The sequence below is a fragment of the Malania oleifera genome, chromosome 11 (genome assembly GCF_029873635.1).
Source record: "Malania oleifera isolate guangnan ecotype guangnan chromosome 11, ASM2987363v1, whole genome shotgun sequence".
Classification (NCBI taxonomy): domain Eukaryota; kingdom Viridiplantae; phylum Streptophyta; class Magnoliopsida; order Santalales; family Ximeniaceae; genus Malania; species Malania oleifera.
In genome coordinates, this window is record NC_080427.1 from 9,433,122 (window position 1) to 9,450,860 (window position 17,739).

At 34.4% G+C, this 17,739-nt stretch overlaps 1 protein-coding gene across 1 annotated transcript in view; it reads right to left on the bottom strand.

The window, feature by feature from the left end:
- Window positions 1-966: 966 nt before the first annotated feature.
- LOC131168543 (aspartic proteinase 36-like) overlaps window positions 967-17,739 on the bottom strand; it is a 42,957-nt gene continuing 26,184 nt past the window's right edge. The window contains exons 6-10 of the mRNA XM_058128049.1: window positions 9,970-10,043; window positions 9,736-9,832; window positions 9,535-9,601; window positions 2,162-2,233; window positions 967-2,072 (exon numbers count right to left, since the gene is read on the bottom strand). Of these exons, the coding sequence (XP_057984032.1) occupies window positions 1,897-2,072; window positions 2,162-2,233; window positions 9,535-9,601; window positions 9,736-9,832; window positions 9,970-10,043 (486 nt within the window). The 3' untranslated portion in view covers window positions 967-1,896. The remainder of the gene's footprint in view (window positions 2,073-2,161; window positions 2,234-9,534; window positions 9,602-9,735; window positions 9,833-9,969; window positions 10,044-17,739) is intronic.

The window sequence follows — 17,739 nt, forward strand, 5'->3', positions numbered from 1 at the left end:
GTATATTAGTTCAGTTCGGTTAATTTGATTATTGAATGACCTGAATTGCCTGATAAATGAAAAAATTAAATATTTCAAGTCAAAATTGAATCAAAAAAACAATTACCTAATTTTTCAATTTGATTTAATTTTGCAATTTGATTCAATTTAATCCACTAATATTGAAAAAAAATTTAAATTACCAATATGTAAATTATTGTGAATCGGTATCACATTTTATCACCATGCAAAACTGGTTGGATGGCCCCACGCATGAAAATGAAAAATAAAGTTTCCACCCAATTATTATTTAATATTTTAATATAAAAATACAAAAAATGAAAAAACAATCTCAGTAGTATTATAAGAATTTGATACCTTGAAAATGAATACTTATTTTTATCATGAAAAAAATGACAATTTAAAAAAATATTACGTTCATAACATAAAACCGAAAAGAAATAATTGTTCTCAGAATTTTGCCATGAGAATCTCTATCCCTATCCTATTACGTGTTTAAGACGACAAAAATTTTTCATGTGACATTTTTTTTTTTAAAAAATCATTCTCCATTTAGGACAACACACAATTTTTAATTTAAATTATCCAATATCATACATTATGTACTTGTAGATATTTATAATATATTAATTCTATTTGATTAACTGTGTTTATTAAATGAATTGAACCCAAACTAAACCATTAACGGAAAAAATAAAACTCCAGACTAAAAACAAACCAAAAAATAATTGACCAATTTTTCAATTTAGTTTTACAATTTGATATGATTTTTTAAGGACTTCCATTCCTTTGCTTTTCTTTTTCCAGCCAACATGAGATGCAGAAACTAAACAAATCTTTAAGATCACAATTATTTCACAAAATAACTATTTATTTTTTATTATTAGTATATTGCTATCAAATTCTATTGTAACCAATCCATTCCTAAGAATACAAAATTCTAGTAGCCAGAATACAAAATTCTAGTAGCCAAACAAAGCAAAAGTTCATGCCTGCATGCCTTTTTTATCACAAAGCTTCATTTAAAATCCTCCAATGTGAGGACCAATCAGATGGATGTGAGGGGCTGAATTAAAATGCAAGAGTTCATTTCACTCTCCATGGTTTTCAAAACTCAGCCCCACTTACCTAGAGGATGTTCTAAATTTTTATAATGAATAAGAGTGCATACATATTTATATTGTATAAACAGTTCATACAACAGAGTAAATGCTAAAGCTAAAATAAGTAGATGCTTGCCAGTGGCCCAGCAGCTTGCAGCTTCTGCCCGAGTCAACCGCAAAAGACCTCGTAGCTCCTAAACCCAGTGCCAGGAATCTGCAGTTTTTCTGTGAGAAACAAAAATGTTTCTGCTCCACAACAGTTCCAAAACAGTATCGCAGCATGCTCATATGCATCAAAACCAGTTCCAGGAACAGAAACAATTGGACGGTGTTCTTCACAAGTTATCCTCGTGCAAGAAAAGAAACTTGCGATTGCAACCTACAATCCTTCCCCCAAAGTCCTAACAAAAAGAAAGGAAGCACAAGAGCGAACATATTGGAACAGATCTCACGAGGATTGACCTGAAGGCGGGGAAGAATACACCATTTCTACGTCGTTGCTAACTTGAAAGCATGAACTACAAGGGTTTTTCCCACTCCTGAGGACCAAATTGTAATTCTACAACCCACAGCAAAACACGCGGTAGGAGGATAATTTACAACACTAACAAGGATTTTAACATGGAGGGCCCTCTTAAAGGAGAAAGCTGAACTGGGTGAGAATAATTGGATAGGATGAGGAACGGCCACCTCTGAAAAGCCAAATAAAGTCATAATGCCTTGCCAATCACTATAAATAAAAACTAGTGAAGCCAAGGCATTTTAAGCAAAGAATGGGATTTCAATCTGATATCTAGGTTATGAAAATAAGGAATCCAATGAAGACTAGATTGTGAATGAGAAAAGCCTCGGTGTTCTTTGGTATCCACTCATGGTGCATATTTCTTGATGAGCTGCTCACACTCAGCTGCCCAGCATTGATAAATTCATCCTTGCCAGATGTTACAGAGACATTTACAGACGACGAACCTTAACAAGAGAAATTCAAGTAACTAAGATGTAATAGATGCCAGTCTATCCATGAAAAAGCAGAAGCCACATTTGTAGATTCAACTTACAGTCATAGTTGGCCCATCCAATTCGTTGACGAGCTAGATCATAAACAAAAATCTTATCTTTTAGAACAAGATCTGCAAACAGAAGAAACAATGAGTTGGTAAATCAAGGCCTTCTCAAATGTGAAGGCATGAGGTGAGGCAATGGAACCTTCATATCCTTGAATTATACACTTTCAGGAACAATAAGCACAAGGGGAGCATGACAGTCTTTCATATTTATCCACATCCAGAATGCAAATACTATTTGAAAGTTCAAGAAGAGACAATTCACAATCTTATGCATATGTGAAGACAAGTTTCTCTATCTGCCTTCATAAAGAAACCCTATTACCCAATAATCAAGGCAACGTCATGAAACCAAAATGCTGGTTTGAACCCAAAAGTCCAAAAAAGTGGAAGAATTTGGCTCTACTAAAGATATCCTAGTTCAAATTTACATCGAAGATATTATATTGGACTCTACTAACAAACTGTCGTGTAAAAACTTTTCTTTGCTTATGCAAGCAGAATTTGAGATGAGCCTCATAGGAGAACTCAATTATTTTCTTCAATTACAAATTTAAAAGTGTAAAAACGATACTTTCATATGCCAAAAAACTTGATATTCAGTATAGTATCTGTTTATGTGCCCGCTTTCATTTGAATCCCATCATATAATTGTAGCCAGAATTTTTAGATATTTACTGGGAACATCACATCCTAAATCTACACAATTTAATATTTTTTATTATTCCAACAGCAACTCCATAGGCTGCAAATTAGACAAAAAGAGTACCAGTGGTACTTGTCAATTTCTTGGACTATATTTAATCTCTTGGATTAGTAGAAAGCAAAATTCTATTGCCCTGTACACAAAGCAGAATTTGTGGTTGCGGGCAGTTGTTAAGCCCAAATAGTATTGTATAATAAATCAGTTGCATATAATAGTTTGAAATTTTACTCCTATTTTATGTGATAATAAAAGTGTTATTTGCTTGTCTAAAAACCTAGCAATAACTCATGCACTAAACACATTGAAATTAGATATTACTTTTTGTGTTAACATGTGGCTAATATACTTGACTATATGCATACCAAAAAACAAACTTGCTGTTATTTTTCCAAAACCTCTTCAAGAAAAGTTTTAATACATTAGGAGGTGAACTTGGTATGATAAAGTGTTGTTTCCTTCTAATATATAAAAATTTCTCTCACGATGTGGATGATTGAGATGATTTCTATATTGTGAAGAAAATTAGAAATTCCTGAAATTCCCCTAAACATTGGTAAGCATGCTCTACATTTTCAAAAATCATTTTTCTAAATTTCCCAAAATAAATTGTTTTTAATACTCTTAATTTTGGGAATGAAAAATCATTATTCAGTTAAATTTGATTTTCTAAATTTTTATCTCAAAATAAAATCCGGACCTGAATGTTGCTTACTTTTGAAATATGTTGAAATGTTAATTATGTATGCTTATTTAATTTTAATATATTTCATTTAGCTTGAGTTTTTATGATTTCCAAGACAGCATAGATATGTATCTTGGACTATCTTTTGTCAAATTTGCATGTTGTGTAGTTGCAGTAACATGATTTAGATTCAGTAAGATGAGTTATCTCATGCAGGGCTATAAGTACCAAATATTTTCTATATAAACTTATCTTATGACTCATCTACTGCATAAATATCTTACACTGAATATTTGATTTTTATTTCAATTCCAAGTGTAAACTTTATTAATTACTCAAATTTCAGCTTGCAAGATTAACTTAACATTTGAACATTTTCTAAATTCAACAAGATCTTGAAATAAATTTGATTTTTGGAAAATATCTCACATATATTTCTTAAGGGCTATTTACGACTAGCCGATTAAGAATTTTCTGTACTTTGGCTGATTTTTAAATTTGAATATGGCATCTTTTTAGATCTCTTTGATTTAAGATTGTCCTTTGCCACAATATTTCAAACTTGAGCTATGCTTAAATGGCAATCTTGTTCAATTTATTTCAGATGTTAATTGATTCTCAAAATTATACTTAAATCTTTGACCTTGGAATTGTCTTACATAAGAAGAAACAAAGACAAGAATGAACAACACAGCAAAGAGCAGTTGAAATTTTTGTTAGGAAACATCTTAAATGCTGAGTTTCTATTAGATTGTTCTTTTTTAGAGGCCTTTCGTGCTTAAGAAGTATGCAACTTGTGTGTTATTAAGAAGATATTTGGGCTTTAATATTATCTTCTCTCTTCATAGCTGAAAGTATATTACTCTCACTAGTCTACCAAGCTCATCTAAGAGCTCATCTTTTGGTTTTACTTAGTAAGTAAGCCCGAAATTTATATTTATTGATATTTATATTATTGTTATTTCTTACATCTAATAGAACGATTGGATCAAATGATCCGTGGACATTGTTGTCTGATTTGTACTTGACTTGCTTAAGCCATAGGTGGCTAGGATAGCCTGATTGGATTGTGCACAAAAAGGTATTTGTTGGCTTGCAGCCAAACGCTGATTCTGGACGAAGTTTGTATTTATGTAATTCGCATTATTTGTTGTAATAACATTTTAGTATACTGAAAATCAAGAATAGATTACTTAGTGGACGTAGGTCAGGTTGACCAAACTATAAGTCTTGGTCTTGTAATTGTGGTATCGCTTGAGTGATTATTTTTTTGCTTCTACACTTCACATTTCCTTAATAATTGTTTTGATTTAATTATAGAGAAATTTTTACACCCAATTCATCCCCCTCTTGGGTACCAATAACCAGACCAACATTTACAACTCTGAATAAGAATTTTTTTTAAATATATATAACATTATAACTACAGTTTTTGCATTTGTAGGTTTGATCCTTGCTTTTTCACCTTGCACCTGTTTTTTGCCGCGTGCCCTCAACTTTTTGTTTTCCCTTTGTGTATATTTCTCCTCTCCTCCTACCCTTGATGTCCGTGTCTCCTTCTTTGTCTCACGAAACCTTAACCTTAAACTAACCTCATTGTGGCATCGATCCAGCTTCAGTTCTTGAGACACTCGCATCTTCTCTGTTTCTCTGGTTCCCAGGAGATGGATCCAAAGTTCTGCAGAGACAAGCAAAAAATCGTAGGGATTGAGGCCATAAGGTGACCAACAACTCATCCAAAAGACAGTGACCCGCCTACAACATACATGAAGAAACCTCAAAGGCAACCTCAGGAAATCGAGCATCAAACTTCAAAGAACAGAGTCTCAGTACACTAGACGAGAATCACACGACTCTAGAGCCATCTGATGAACAGAACCCTGCTGCTCTCAAACCCCACCCTTCAGGTTCTCTGTCCACTTCTGCTTTATTTTCTAGTGATTCTGCAAGGCACCATTTCAATACTCAATTTTCTCACAGAGAGGTCTTGCATTCTCCAAATGTAGATTTTAGTTTCTTTGAATCCAAGGGATTTATTCTTAAGTCTGTTTTTTATCACCAAGGCTGAGCAAACCTGCATTTTTAGCCCAACATACTGTAATCTAGTTAAGCTCTTTTATGCAAATTTGATGGCTACTGGTTCTCATTCTAGCCCCTCCCTAAAAAGTGGTGCTGAAATTACTTCCCTAAATGCTTTAAGTGCACCCAAGAGAGAGAGGGAGAGAAAAAAAAAAGGCTTTGATGATTCCCATGCAAAACCCAAGAGGATCAATGACCATGCTCACTGATCTGTTGTTTGTTATATCTCTCCACCAATTTCGATTGAACAGTATTCCATACTTCATTTTATCTCACATGATTGGCATAACCAAGAGCTCCCTACAACTGCATTCTTTCTTCCTCATTTGTAACAGCCAGTGTTGACCAATCTGATGAGGACTCCTTTCCAACCCTAAAATCCTACACATATGATGCTTATTCCCTAGCAAATGAGATTCATCCAGACTGAAAAGGGTGGACAAAAAAAGAAAGATGAACTCACTCAGTGGGAGCCTTCTGCTTCTTTTCCCTCTATACCTCCCACTTCCAATCCTTCTAATCCAGGCTCATCCTTATTCCTCTTTGGCTATCCAACCCCATGTCTTCACATATATCGAACAATCAAAAAGACTGAATCTTTGCTCTTGATAAGATGCAAGATTTATTTTCCACTAGACTCAAAAGTGTTGAGTCCAAGCTTACAAACATCCAAAGAAATAGTTTGAGGATCATGCAGCAGCAAGAGTTTATCATTCAGCTTTTGAACACTTTTTTTTTTTTTTTTGTAGTAAACAACTTTGTGTTAACTTTTGACGCAGCTTTTGAACACTTTTTTTTTTTTTTTTTTGTATTATACAACTTTGTGTTTACTTTTATCACACTTTTTTGGTACCTCCCTCCTATACTTTTGCATGATGAGTGATGACAAAAGTGGGGAGAGGTTGCTTGTCAAGTTATTTGATGCTGCTCTTTAGTTGGTTGGTTGTGATGCTGTTTATAATGTTGTGACATTGGTTTAGGCTGGTTGTGAAATTTCATGATATATGTAGTAGTTTGTACTGTGGTTATAATGTTTGATTGTATATAATGTTTTATTGCTGGCTGTATGTACTGCCTTACTGCAGTATCTTTCGAGAAGTCCGATTAATTGCATCTCAGGTATCATCTCATGAAACAAGAGAATACTTTTTATTGATGGTATAAACTTAAGGGAGCTTTTCAATTTGTTAACTCTTTCCTAAAAAGTTTGTAGAACGTTTTGTCATCTCAAAAAGGAGTAGATTGTTGAAATCTAAGTTAATGGGTTCTTGGCCATTTAATTTCAACATATTTCATTTCACTTTGTTTTGATGTCCTCCAAAAACTTAATTCATATATCATCAGATTATCAATTAACAATTGTAAGAGTCGACTTTTCATACTGTTAACATTAGATGACTAGTCATATTCATCATAGGGCGATTTGTTCAAAACCTTATGCATAGCAGCATATTTACATACTATTATGAACTTACTATTGAATATTCTATTATGTGTCTTACAACTCCCCAATTGCAGGACTATCTTATACTCCCATGGATTATTTGTTCTTAGCTCCATTCCACGTTTGTAATTACTCAAATATTTTCTTGCAAATCATAATATTCAAATTTTCTTCATTTATTCTCTAAAATCCAGCACATCTTGATATTTAGTTATCTTATGGGCTGATTAGATTACTACTTAGAATATATCTTGTAAAATTATTCTAGTTGACCGAAATTTGAATTTGAGCTTTAGACCCTTCATCACAATTTTGAATCAAAGATAATATCTTACATGCTCTTTGTAAAAGTATTTGAAAACTCATAAGATTTTGGAAAGATAGTTTATTCACACCTATTAAGGCATGATCTTGTAAATCATTTTGATTTACAATTTTTACTCAAAATTCAAATACCTCACACACTCTCAGCTCACTCACCTAATGTTCACATTTGCTAATTTGCAACCTTATTGGAATGATAGCATTTATTGCTAATTGATCTTGAAATTTTGATGTGCCTATAATCTTTGACATTGTAGGGTGATTTGCGAGCAAAATAGCTGTGGAATCTGGAATCTCATCTATATAAATGATGAAAATTCTTTTTAAAGTGTACGGTGAAATAAAGAAAGAACACACAAGCCTACAAACTGAGAAATCCATCCACAAAAGAATGCCTGAACCATCATTAGACATAATATTAGATGCAAAGAGTATCTATTAGTGTGAAGATTCTTCTTTATTAGCTTATTGTATTTTTTCTCAATAGGTTTGAAAGCATTACACTTTTACTAACTAACTGAGTTCTTCTAGAATACATCTTTTGGATTAACTAAGTAACAAGCCTGAGACATGTTTTAATCTTTATAATATTATTCTTTCCTGGATCTTGTCGTAGGATTGGATAAAGAGATCAATGTACAGCTTTTCCAATTTCTTTTTGGCTTGTTAAGACGTGAGAGACCGTGAATTGTGATAGCCCCCATTCGGGTCATTTACTCGAAAGTTGAAGTGGCTTTGTGGCTGGATTTTGGCTTGTGTACCCGTGTGATTTGACAGGTTTGTTCATGTGCACCACGATTTGTTGTAAGTTTATGATATAGTGAAAGTACCCAAGAAGATTACTTAGGGAATGAACATAAGTCGGAATGAATTACTATGGTGTTCTCATGCCTATGTAATTGATTAATTATTCGGGTGATTTTATTTTAATTCTGCACTTAGTATTCATTTTTTAATTCCTCATTGTATATAATTTTTTGAACACCCAATTCACCCCCTCTTGGATGCAATACCTGGAACAACACATAAGATGCCAAATATGGTCAAGATGAACTGCATCAGAAGCAAATACTAAAAAGAAAAAACAAGAAAGTTTTTGAGGATTATATTGCTGGATAAGAACTTTCAAATCTTAACAAGAAAATTTCTAATAGATTCTTCTAGCTTGTGTACCTGTGTGATTTCACAAGTTTGTTCATGTGCGTCACGACTTACTGTAAGTTTATGATATAGTGCAAATTCCTGAGAAGGTTACTAAGGGAATGAACATAGGTCAGACTGAATTACTATGGTGTTCTTGTGCCTATGCAATTTATTAATTATTCGGGTGATTATTTTGCTTCTGCACTTTGTATTCATTTTTCAATTCCACGTAGTATAAAATTTTTTGAACGCTCATTCACCCTCTCTTGGGTGCAATACCCAGACCAACATCAAGGATACCAAATATGGTCAAGATTAACTTCATAAGAAGCAAATGCTAAAAAGTAAAAATGAGAATTTTTTTAAGGATCATATTGCTAGATAAAAATTTTCAAATCTTTACAAGAAAATTTGTAATATATTCTTCAGCTTGCCCTAACCTAAACTCCATCAATGCAAGATTTTCAAATAAGTAACAATAGTAAGCTCAGCATTAGGTGAAATTTTAATTGCTAATTTCAATTAAAATTAAAATGAAAACTCAAGTGAACCCATGCATAAAAGACCTGTATCTAGTGTTCTAAATTCATACATCAGATGCATAGCAACAAATGTACACAAGTATAAGAAAACATTGAATGAAGATCTATACACAAACTGAGGAAAAGCATACAGAATCCCAGATAGGCAGGCAGAGCATTTCAAATTTGCTCCAGACAAGAAATACAATTGAATTGATAAAGAAAGGAAACTAGCTGCATAATTCATGAAGAACAACTTGCTGCAATCCCCCTTCAAAACCATCATGTCACTATAGAAGCCTACATGCATGTATATATTATTATCCTTAAAATTCCATAAAAAGTTTAGACACCCAAGAATGCGGCTGGTACAGCTTGGTAAGACAGGGGATTGGAGCAAATTACTTCTATCTCCAAGTTTAAAGCAACTATTGCCTATTAAACAAAGACAATAGTATAGTGCCTGACCTCCAAGAATTGTTATTCCCTGATCCTGAGCTTTTTGAAATCCAATGCACCACATTGGAGCACCATCCTGTAACAAATATTCTTGCTTAGCTACTCTAGACTTCATAATTGTTTCTAGTTTATAACAATTCTGAGATCTGTGAAGTGATGTTGAGAGTTGATGGAATATAAGAATTTGATATGAAAGGCAAGTTAACTCACAACAAAACCCAGATGTGTAAGATACTCTTCTGGTTTTAGAACCATGGATGCACCACCCTCAAAGTTTAAACTAACTGGAGGAAATATCTCGGCTATGCTGAATACAGAACAGACATAAATCTCATTCAGATGTTAAAAACAAGCAAATACTAGTAGAGTTTTTTTTTCATTATAAATGACTACATAATAATAACTGGACGTGTGTGCATCTGTGTGTACATGTATTGAAAGGACCTCATAGAGACAAGATAACACTGGTTTCCCTTTGAATCGACAGGAGTCACAGATTGTGAAACAGCAGAAGTTATCTGCACATCCAGAAGCAAATCGACTTCAGAATACATTGATAGATATTTATGATATTTGATGAGAAAACCTCCATCTTCTTTAACTAGAGGAAGTTTTGACCATCAAATGATTCTGTCAATGCTCAATAACCACACAGCATTAAATAATAAAACAGGATAGATAAGTGTTGGATGAATTCCTCAAATTATGACAGCTCTGTCAAACAATAAATCAATTGTACAACAGCAAGTAGGAACCAAGCTAATCTTCCAATGTTTCCAATGGCAAAGTAGGGAGAGCCATAAGTAGCTTCCCTCACTCCCACCATTACCAGTAAATGCATGAAATTACTGTTTTACCCTAATGATTTTGGCCCACACTGAACTTGCATGCACACAATTATGATTTTTTCAAATAACAATTACGAATTGATTGTTAACAATTACCATTGCAATATCTTAGGCTGTGGTGGATAGTATTGGTTTGATGAGCTCGAATTGGGATCCATTAAGGGGAGTCCTGACCCCTTAGCCTCTTCCTAGGCTTCTCAAGCAACCAATTCTTAAGTCCCACTAGATGGGGTCAGCTTCATGAATCCTCTCCCACCATCCTGCATAGTCTAGGGCGATGGTAGTGCAACCAAAACCTTACTACCTCAGTCCATGTTATTCTAAGTCTACCCCTTCCCTTGTACAAATAGCATACACCTTGGAACCATCCATCACTAAAGGAAACAAAAAACAAAAAAAAACAAAACAAAACAAAACAAAACAAAAAAAATCTCAAACCAAAATCTTTATGCATACCTATTCTTCAACAAGAAGTTCTAAAACTAGTCATTATCCCATCGTATATATCCTCAATGGCATCTATATTCCCACTACAAACTCCCTTTATTTAGAACCCACCATAGAACTTCCAAAGTACCCTATCATAAGCATTCTCTAGGATAAAAATCATGTGCAAGTATCTCTTCTTTTTCCTACTTTTTTATTAATCCTTTTAATTTTTTTATAGAAAAAAAAATCATTAATAGGAAAAGAATTTACACGAGGGAGAATGAGACATCTCCCGAAAAAAGCCTGGAACAATCCAGGGGAAAAAAAACAGCTTATAAATAACAAAAAAGAAAAGATCAACAAGCCAATAGGTTCCTCCAATCTCTTTATAACTCCTGGAAACAAATTCCCCTAAAAAATCCCAAACCAATGTGCCACAATGAAGCCAGATACTGAGTTTTATCGCAAACCAGTGCTCACTTAAATTTCTTTCCAGTGAATATTCATGCATTACGCTCCAATCATAACCCCCATAAAACAGCAAGTAACCCACATTTCCATAGAACTGTCCTTTCCTTCCTACTTCCAAAGCCTGCAAAAGATATAACTAACAATTCTCCCACAGAAGAAGGGCAAACCCATCTTTCTCTTGAAATACCAAAAAGCTTATTCCAAATCCTCCAAGAAAATTCAGTGCAAAAGAAGATGAGAAGCTGTATCGGAATTTTTGCAACAGAACACACATACATCAAGAGAGAGAGAGAGCCTTCGAAGGTCTCAATTTTACTAAATAAACAAATAAATTTATATATATATATATATATAGATTCTAGAATTTTCATTCCTCTCACCCAATTCAATTTGGGTAATGGAAACAAGTTTCTGTTTTGGGAGAATGTTTGGGTGGGTGAGAGCACATTGGAGTTGATGCTGCCTCATTTGTTCAAGCTCCGCTTCTCTTCATAGTTCAAAATGCACCCATCAACTCTTTCTTTTCTTCTGTGAGGAATTATCTTTGTTGGGATTTCACTTTTTAGGAATCCCAATGAAAAAAGAGATTGATGAGAGCTCACCACCTTGTTTATAACACTAGATCCCTTTTGTCCTTTTCAATTTTTTTTTCTTTGTTTTTTTGGGGGCGGGGAGGGGGGGGGGTGAGAAGGTTAGGGAGAGTGATTCCTCAGATCTCTTCCAAATATTTTTCCCTTCACCCCTTAAAAACTCATTCACCTTTTTCTTTCACCACATCATTTGGCAGTCTAAGACTCCTTTTAAGATTCAGAATTTCATCTCAGATGGGACTCTCAACAAGATTAACACGCACACTCTGTTACAAGTTAGAGATCTGTCGAATATCTAGCAATCTTTGAAACACTCTTTTCACTTTTTTGGTTAAGCTTGGGCCAGCACCATGCAACCAAAATTGTAGATGATTTCTTACTTGTAAGGTTTTGGGGATTTTGGAAAGAGCAGGAATGGAGGCGCTTTATGGCGTTGCGCGATTTCGCTATTTTTTGGACCCTTTGCTATTTTCTTCTCAATACTTGGTCCATAATCCTTTGCCAAAGTTCCATTTTATGATCCATAAGTTTAATTCCACAATAATCATTATAATTGTGGTATCTCTTTTATTTTTATATGTCGGTATTGAAGTGCCTTCCCCCATTCATGTAGCATTTTCTTAGCTCTATTGTTCATCTTCTTTAATGCATACTTAACTTCATTGACTCTAAGTTTGAGAAAAAATCTCAAATTTTTAAGCCTTCTCTCTTACCTTGATGCCACTTCATTAGACCAACAATTTCTCTCATTGTAGGGGTGTACAATACCAAAAACCAGACCGAAACCGAACCGTTTTTCATTTTGGATCTAGTATGCAGTTTTTGGTTTCAGTTTCGGTTTAGAATTTTATAAAAATCAGTTTTCAGTTTTGGTTTCGGTTTTATTGTGAAACAGAACCAGAAAACGAACTTATATATATGCATGTTTTCTTTTAATATTTATGTTAAATTCATGTATTTGTAATTATTTTTCATTAATTAATTTTTCATTAAAACAAACAATGAAAATAGATTAAGTATTTATAAAGCAAGAAGGCTCTCCCCGTTTATCTTTTTTCCAATGTGGGACACTCAACTAGGAACAGGCTACAACCATTTGTAAGGCTGGGCTGGCATTGACAGTGGGTAATGGGTAGCTTGTCCCACATCGTATAGATGAGGAAATCTGAGTCCTCCCCACTCCTATAAAAAACCTTCCCAACTTCACATTCTCCATTGTTATGAGTTGGAGCCCAAACATACTGTGCAGAGAATGGGCTGGGTCTAGGTTTTATTGCCTTGGGCCTTGGGCCTTGGGCCGGCTTAGTTGCTTAGCTCAAGTTTAAAAATAATTTGTTTTTTGTTAACCATTAATTTTATTTAAAAAAATCAAAGGGAACCGAACTGAAATGGTTTAACCGTGGTTTAGACTTTTGTTGAACTATTGATTGTCCATTCAGTGTCAGTTTGAAGATTTAGAAAACCGATGATATCAGTTCGGTTTTTGGTTTTGGTCAAAACCGAACTAAATAAAACCGATTACACCCCAATCTCATTGAAAATGACAACACAAACATGTTAGCCTCTCCTTTATAAACACCCCCAATCATGCTTTAGTCGGGGCCTCTTGACACACACAAAATCCCCTCAAACATTGGAAACCCTCCCGCTCAAGGATTCCCTCAAGCCATCGAATGCTTTCACCTACCAACCCTCGTACTTGAGCCTCCTAAGGATTGTCTAGTACACCTTACAACCCTCCTAGAGCAACAATTACTGGTGTACAAAACAGGTTCTTCTCCCTTCAAGGACCACACCACCCACCCCACCCCCCCCCCCCCCCCCCCCCCCCCGGTAATACCAAATAAAGACTTTTGGATTAAATACAATAATAAATTTCTTATCAAGCATAAAGTTAATAAGGAAAGAGAACAATGCCACAAATGCATCTTCCTATACAAGGAATCTTTAATTAAGAATACAAAAAACCATGTCACAAAAGTTATTAAGCTTATTAAGGGCATTAAGGAAGCCATTAACCATTTATCACTAGGGACAAATGTGTATGTTGTAATGACCTATGTCATGGGTGTTTTGGTAAACAATTGTATGCTTTTGAATCTCATCATGGCTCATAAGCCCCAAGTCCAACACAACCATGCCTTTGGTGGAATCAAGGTCAAGCTATGGCCCAAGAAGCAAAACAATCATTGCAGCAGCCAACAAATCACATAAGGCCATTGATAGGATTGTCTATTTGGGGTACCTCCTCACACACACAGAGTTTTAAGGGTTGATATACATTCTTGACCCACAACCTAACAACTTAAGCTTTTTGGTTAAGTGGTAAATCTAACATCGTATCAAAACCATGGCAACCAAGGGGTCATGGATTCTAGTTTTGTACTCTTGTTCCTCATGTCTGTAGTTTGGTTGTTAAAAAAAAAAAATTATTCTATTACATGCATTGGTCTTATTTATCTTTTGTTCATCTCTCCACGTGCGCCTGGGTGAGGTCCAGGAAGCTTGATATGCGTTGCTAGGTGAAGTCATAATTTGATTAGGAGCATCACCATATTGGTTGCCCTGCCCTTTTTTACCCAATCAAAAACAAAAAAAAAAGGAATTATGAAAATTTTCCCTTTTATCCCAAGTCAAATCCAAATTATTTTATTTTACACTTTTTGGCTAGTACAAAAGCTAGTTATGGAGAAAATAGAAGAAAGAAGGCCAACCCTAGCTTACCGAACGCACCTTTGACACTAATGTTACATTCGATTTGCGGATGTGTAGGAATGGAATAGCCATTGTAAGACGATATTGGTGGAACTAAATGAGGATCCTTTTGCATAGAGTAAGCGGAGATTGGCAAAGGAGTTAGTTATTAGAGTTAGTTCTAACATTTTATTTTCACAAGGGCGTAAGTTAGGGGTCGTGGTGCTTTTTTAGTTTAGTTTAAATATTAGGCATCTTTACCTTCCTTAACTGTGTTGGATGGTCAATTTAGGACATGAGGGTTGCCTCGCTTGGAGAGTGTGTAGTAGGATCCTTTTGATTGTCAATCCTTTATGGTCCCACTCAATCCTCTAGTCGAACTTCATTTTTTGAATAGTCTATCCTTTTTGGTCTTTACAATCCTCATTGGGAAATAAGGTAGATTTCAATGTAATCAGGAATTCTAGGGATAAACTGGGGGTTTTAGGGTGACTAGTAGTAAGGATTTTGATTTTTCATTCAAGATAGTGGGTTAAGGGATATTCCCTTGACCAATACACATTTCACCTAGGTGGCTTCAAGATATAGGCAGGCTTCTTCTCATATTGACACATTTTTGTTTAGTGATGTTTGGGAAGATGCTTTTTTGGATGTAGTGCAGGAAGCTTTAGTTAGGCCTATTTTTTATCATTGCCTAGTGCTTTTAGTTTCTAATCATGTTTACTGGGGCCAAACCCCATTCAAATTTGAGAACATGTGAACAATACATCCTTCTTTTAGAGTGTATCAAGAAGGCTGTAGTGAAAGCTTTATTTAAGGCTAGGAAGGCTTCAAATTTATGAAAAATAGGAAGGTAATGAAAAGCAATCTAAAAGTGTGGAACAAAGCAGTTTTTGGTAACATTCAAGAGCGAAAAACTAAAACTCTAGCTGAGATGGAAAGTTTGGAAAGATTGGATGAGTGTGGACTGTTTGATGAAGAGGATAGGGATAGAAGGGCCATTTTCTTAGCAAAGATTTGGAGGTGACTATTTTGAGGGAGGATACTAGTTTGCATAAAAAAATGAGGATTAATTGGGTTAGGAAGGGGGATTTTAATTCTGGGTTGTTTCATAAGGTGGCAAATGGGAGACGTAGGAAAAGATTTATTAAAAGTTGGAGTTTGAATGGGTAGATTTGTCCCATTGGGTGGTCGGTGGGTGGGTGGGGAAGGAGGTGGATACAGCTCCGTGATGAGAGGCCTTTTTGACATCGAGGAAGCGAAGGGTGTTTGAGATGGAAAAGAATAAAATTCCAGTACCTGAAGGTTTTACAATTGCTTTTTTTCTAGAGTAGTTGGGAGGTGTTCAAGAGGATATAACAAGGTTTTTTTAATGAGTTCCATTGCAATGGGGTGTAGGCAGCAGCGTGAACTCTACTTTTATCCACGGTCTTAAATCTCCATGAAATTGTTGAAATTTCCATCAAAATTTCCGCTTTTTGTCACCCTCAAAATCGAAATCACAATCAATTTCCATCTTGCATAATTTCCATTGAAATTTCAATGAATCATCCAAAATTTATTGAAATCTTGAAATTTTAGCATTGAAATTTTTGAAATAGAATGAAATTTACTTAGAATTCAAATGTGAAGTTTAGAGGCAAAGTGAAATTTTTCTCTTAATTTTTTTCTTATTTAAAAAAAAAAGAAAGAAAGAAAGATAGATAGAGTCTTAGTGTTAGATATATGTAATGGACAAAAAAGGATAAAATAAACCAGTGTAAGTGAACAAGATGGTGGAACTTAAAAGCAAAAAATATAATAAAATTTAAAGATAAAAGGATCAAAGATGGGGATTGGACCATAGAGGATGGGATGGATACAAATAATCTTTGGAATAGATTAGCTAACTCTATTAAAAAGATAGCAAAAGAGATGTTAGGTGAATCAAGAGGAAGATTCTCGAATAGCAAAGAGAGTTGGTGGTGGGATAAAGATGTACAAAAAATCATAAAGACAAAAAGAATTTGATATAAAACATGGCAAAACTGTAGAAACAGAGATAACTTTGAAAAATATAAGGAGGCAAGAAAAGATGCAAAAAAGGTCGTTAGTGAAGCTAAATATAGATAATTTAATAGTTTGTATAATAGATTAGGTACAAAAGATGGGATAAGAGATATATTCAAACCTGCTAGAGCTAGAGAAAGGAAGAGCAAGGACTTAGGAAATGTAAAATGTATAAAAAGTGAGGATGATATTGTCTTGGTTAAGGACGAAGACATTAAAGAAAGATGGCGAAGTTACTTTGGTAAGTTGTTTAATGAAAACCAAATAGAAAGCTTAAACTTAGAATTGTCAAACAAGGAAAAGACTAAAAATATAAGATTTATTCGCAAAATTAGAGTTAACGAAGTCAAGTTTGCACTAAAAAAGATGAAAAATGGGAAAGTTATGGGATCAGATAACATCCCAATTGAAGTTTGGAAGTGCTTAGGTGATAATGGAATTATTTGATTAACTAATTTATTTTATACAATTGTAAAAACTAAGAAAATGTCAGATGAATAGAGGAAAAGCACTTTAATACCTATATACAAAAATAAAGGAGATGATCAAAATTGTAATAACTATCGTGGAATTAAACTTATGAGTCATATGATAAAACTATGGGAAAGGATAGTTGAACAAAGATTAAGGTTAGAAACGAAGATCTCAGAAAATCAATTTGGTTTTATGCCTGGGAGATCTACCACAAAAGCTATTTTATCTTTTAAGAAGATTAATGGAAAAGTTTAGGGAAAAGAAGAGGGACTTGCATATGATAATTATTGACCTTGAGAAAGCATATGATAGGATACCTAGGGAAGTTCTATGGTGGGTTTTAGAAAAAAAGGGTGTATGTAGTAAGTATACCGATGTCATTAAGAATATGTACGATGGAGTAATGACTAGTGTAAGGACTACAGATGAAGAAACTAGAGAATTTCCAATCACCATAGGTGTACACCAAGGATCTGCTTTGAGTCCTTATCTTTTTGCTTTAGTGATGGACCAATTGACTAAGAGTATTCAAAAGGAGGTTCTATGGTGTATGTTGTTTGTAGATGATATTATTTTAATTGACGAAACTAGGGACGGAGTAGAGGCTGAGTTAGAATTATGGAGAGAAGTTTTAGAATCTAGAGGCTTTAGGATAAGTA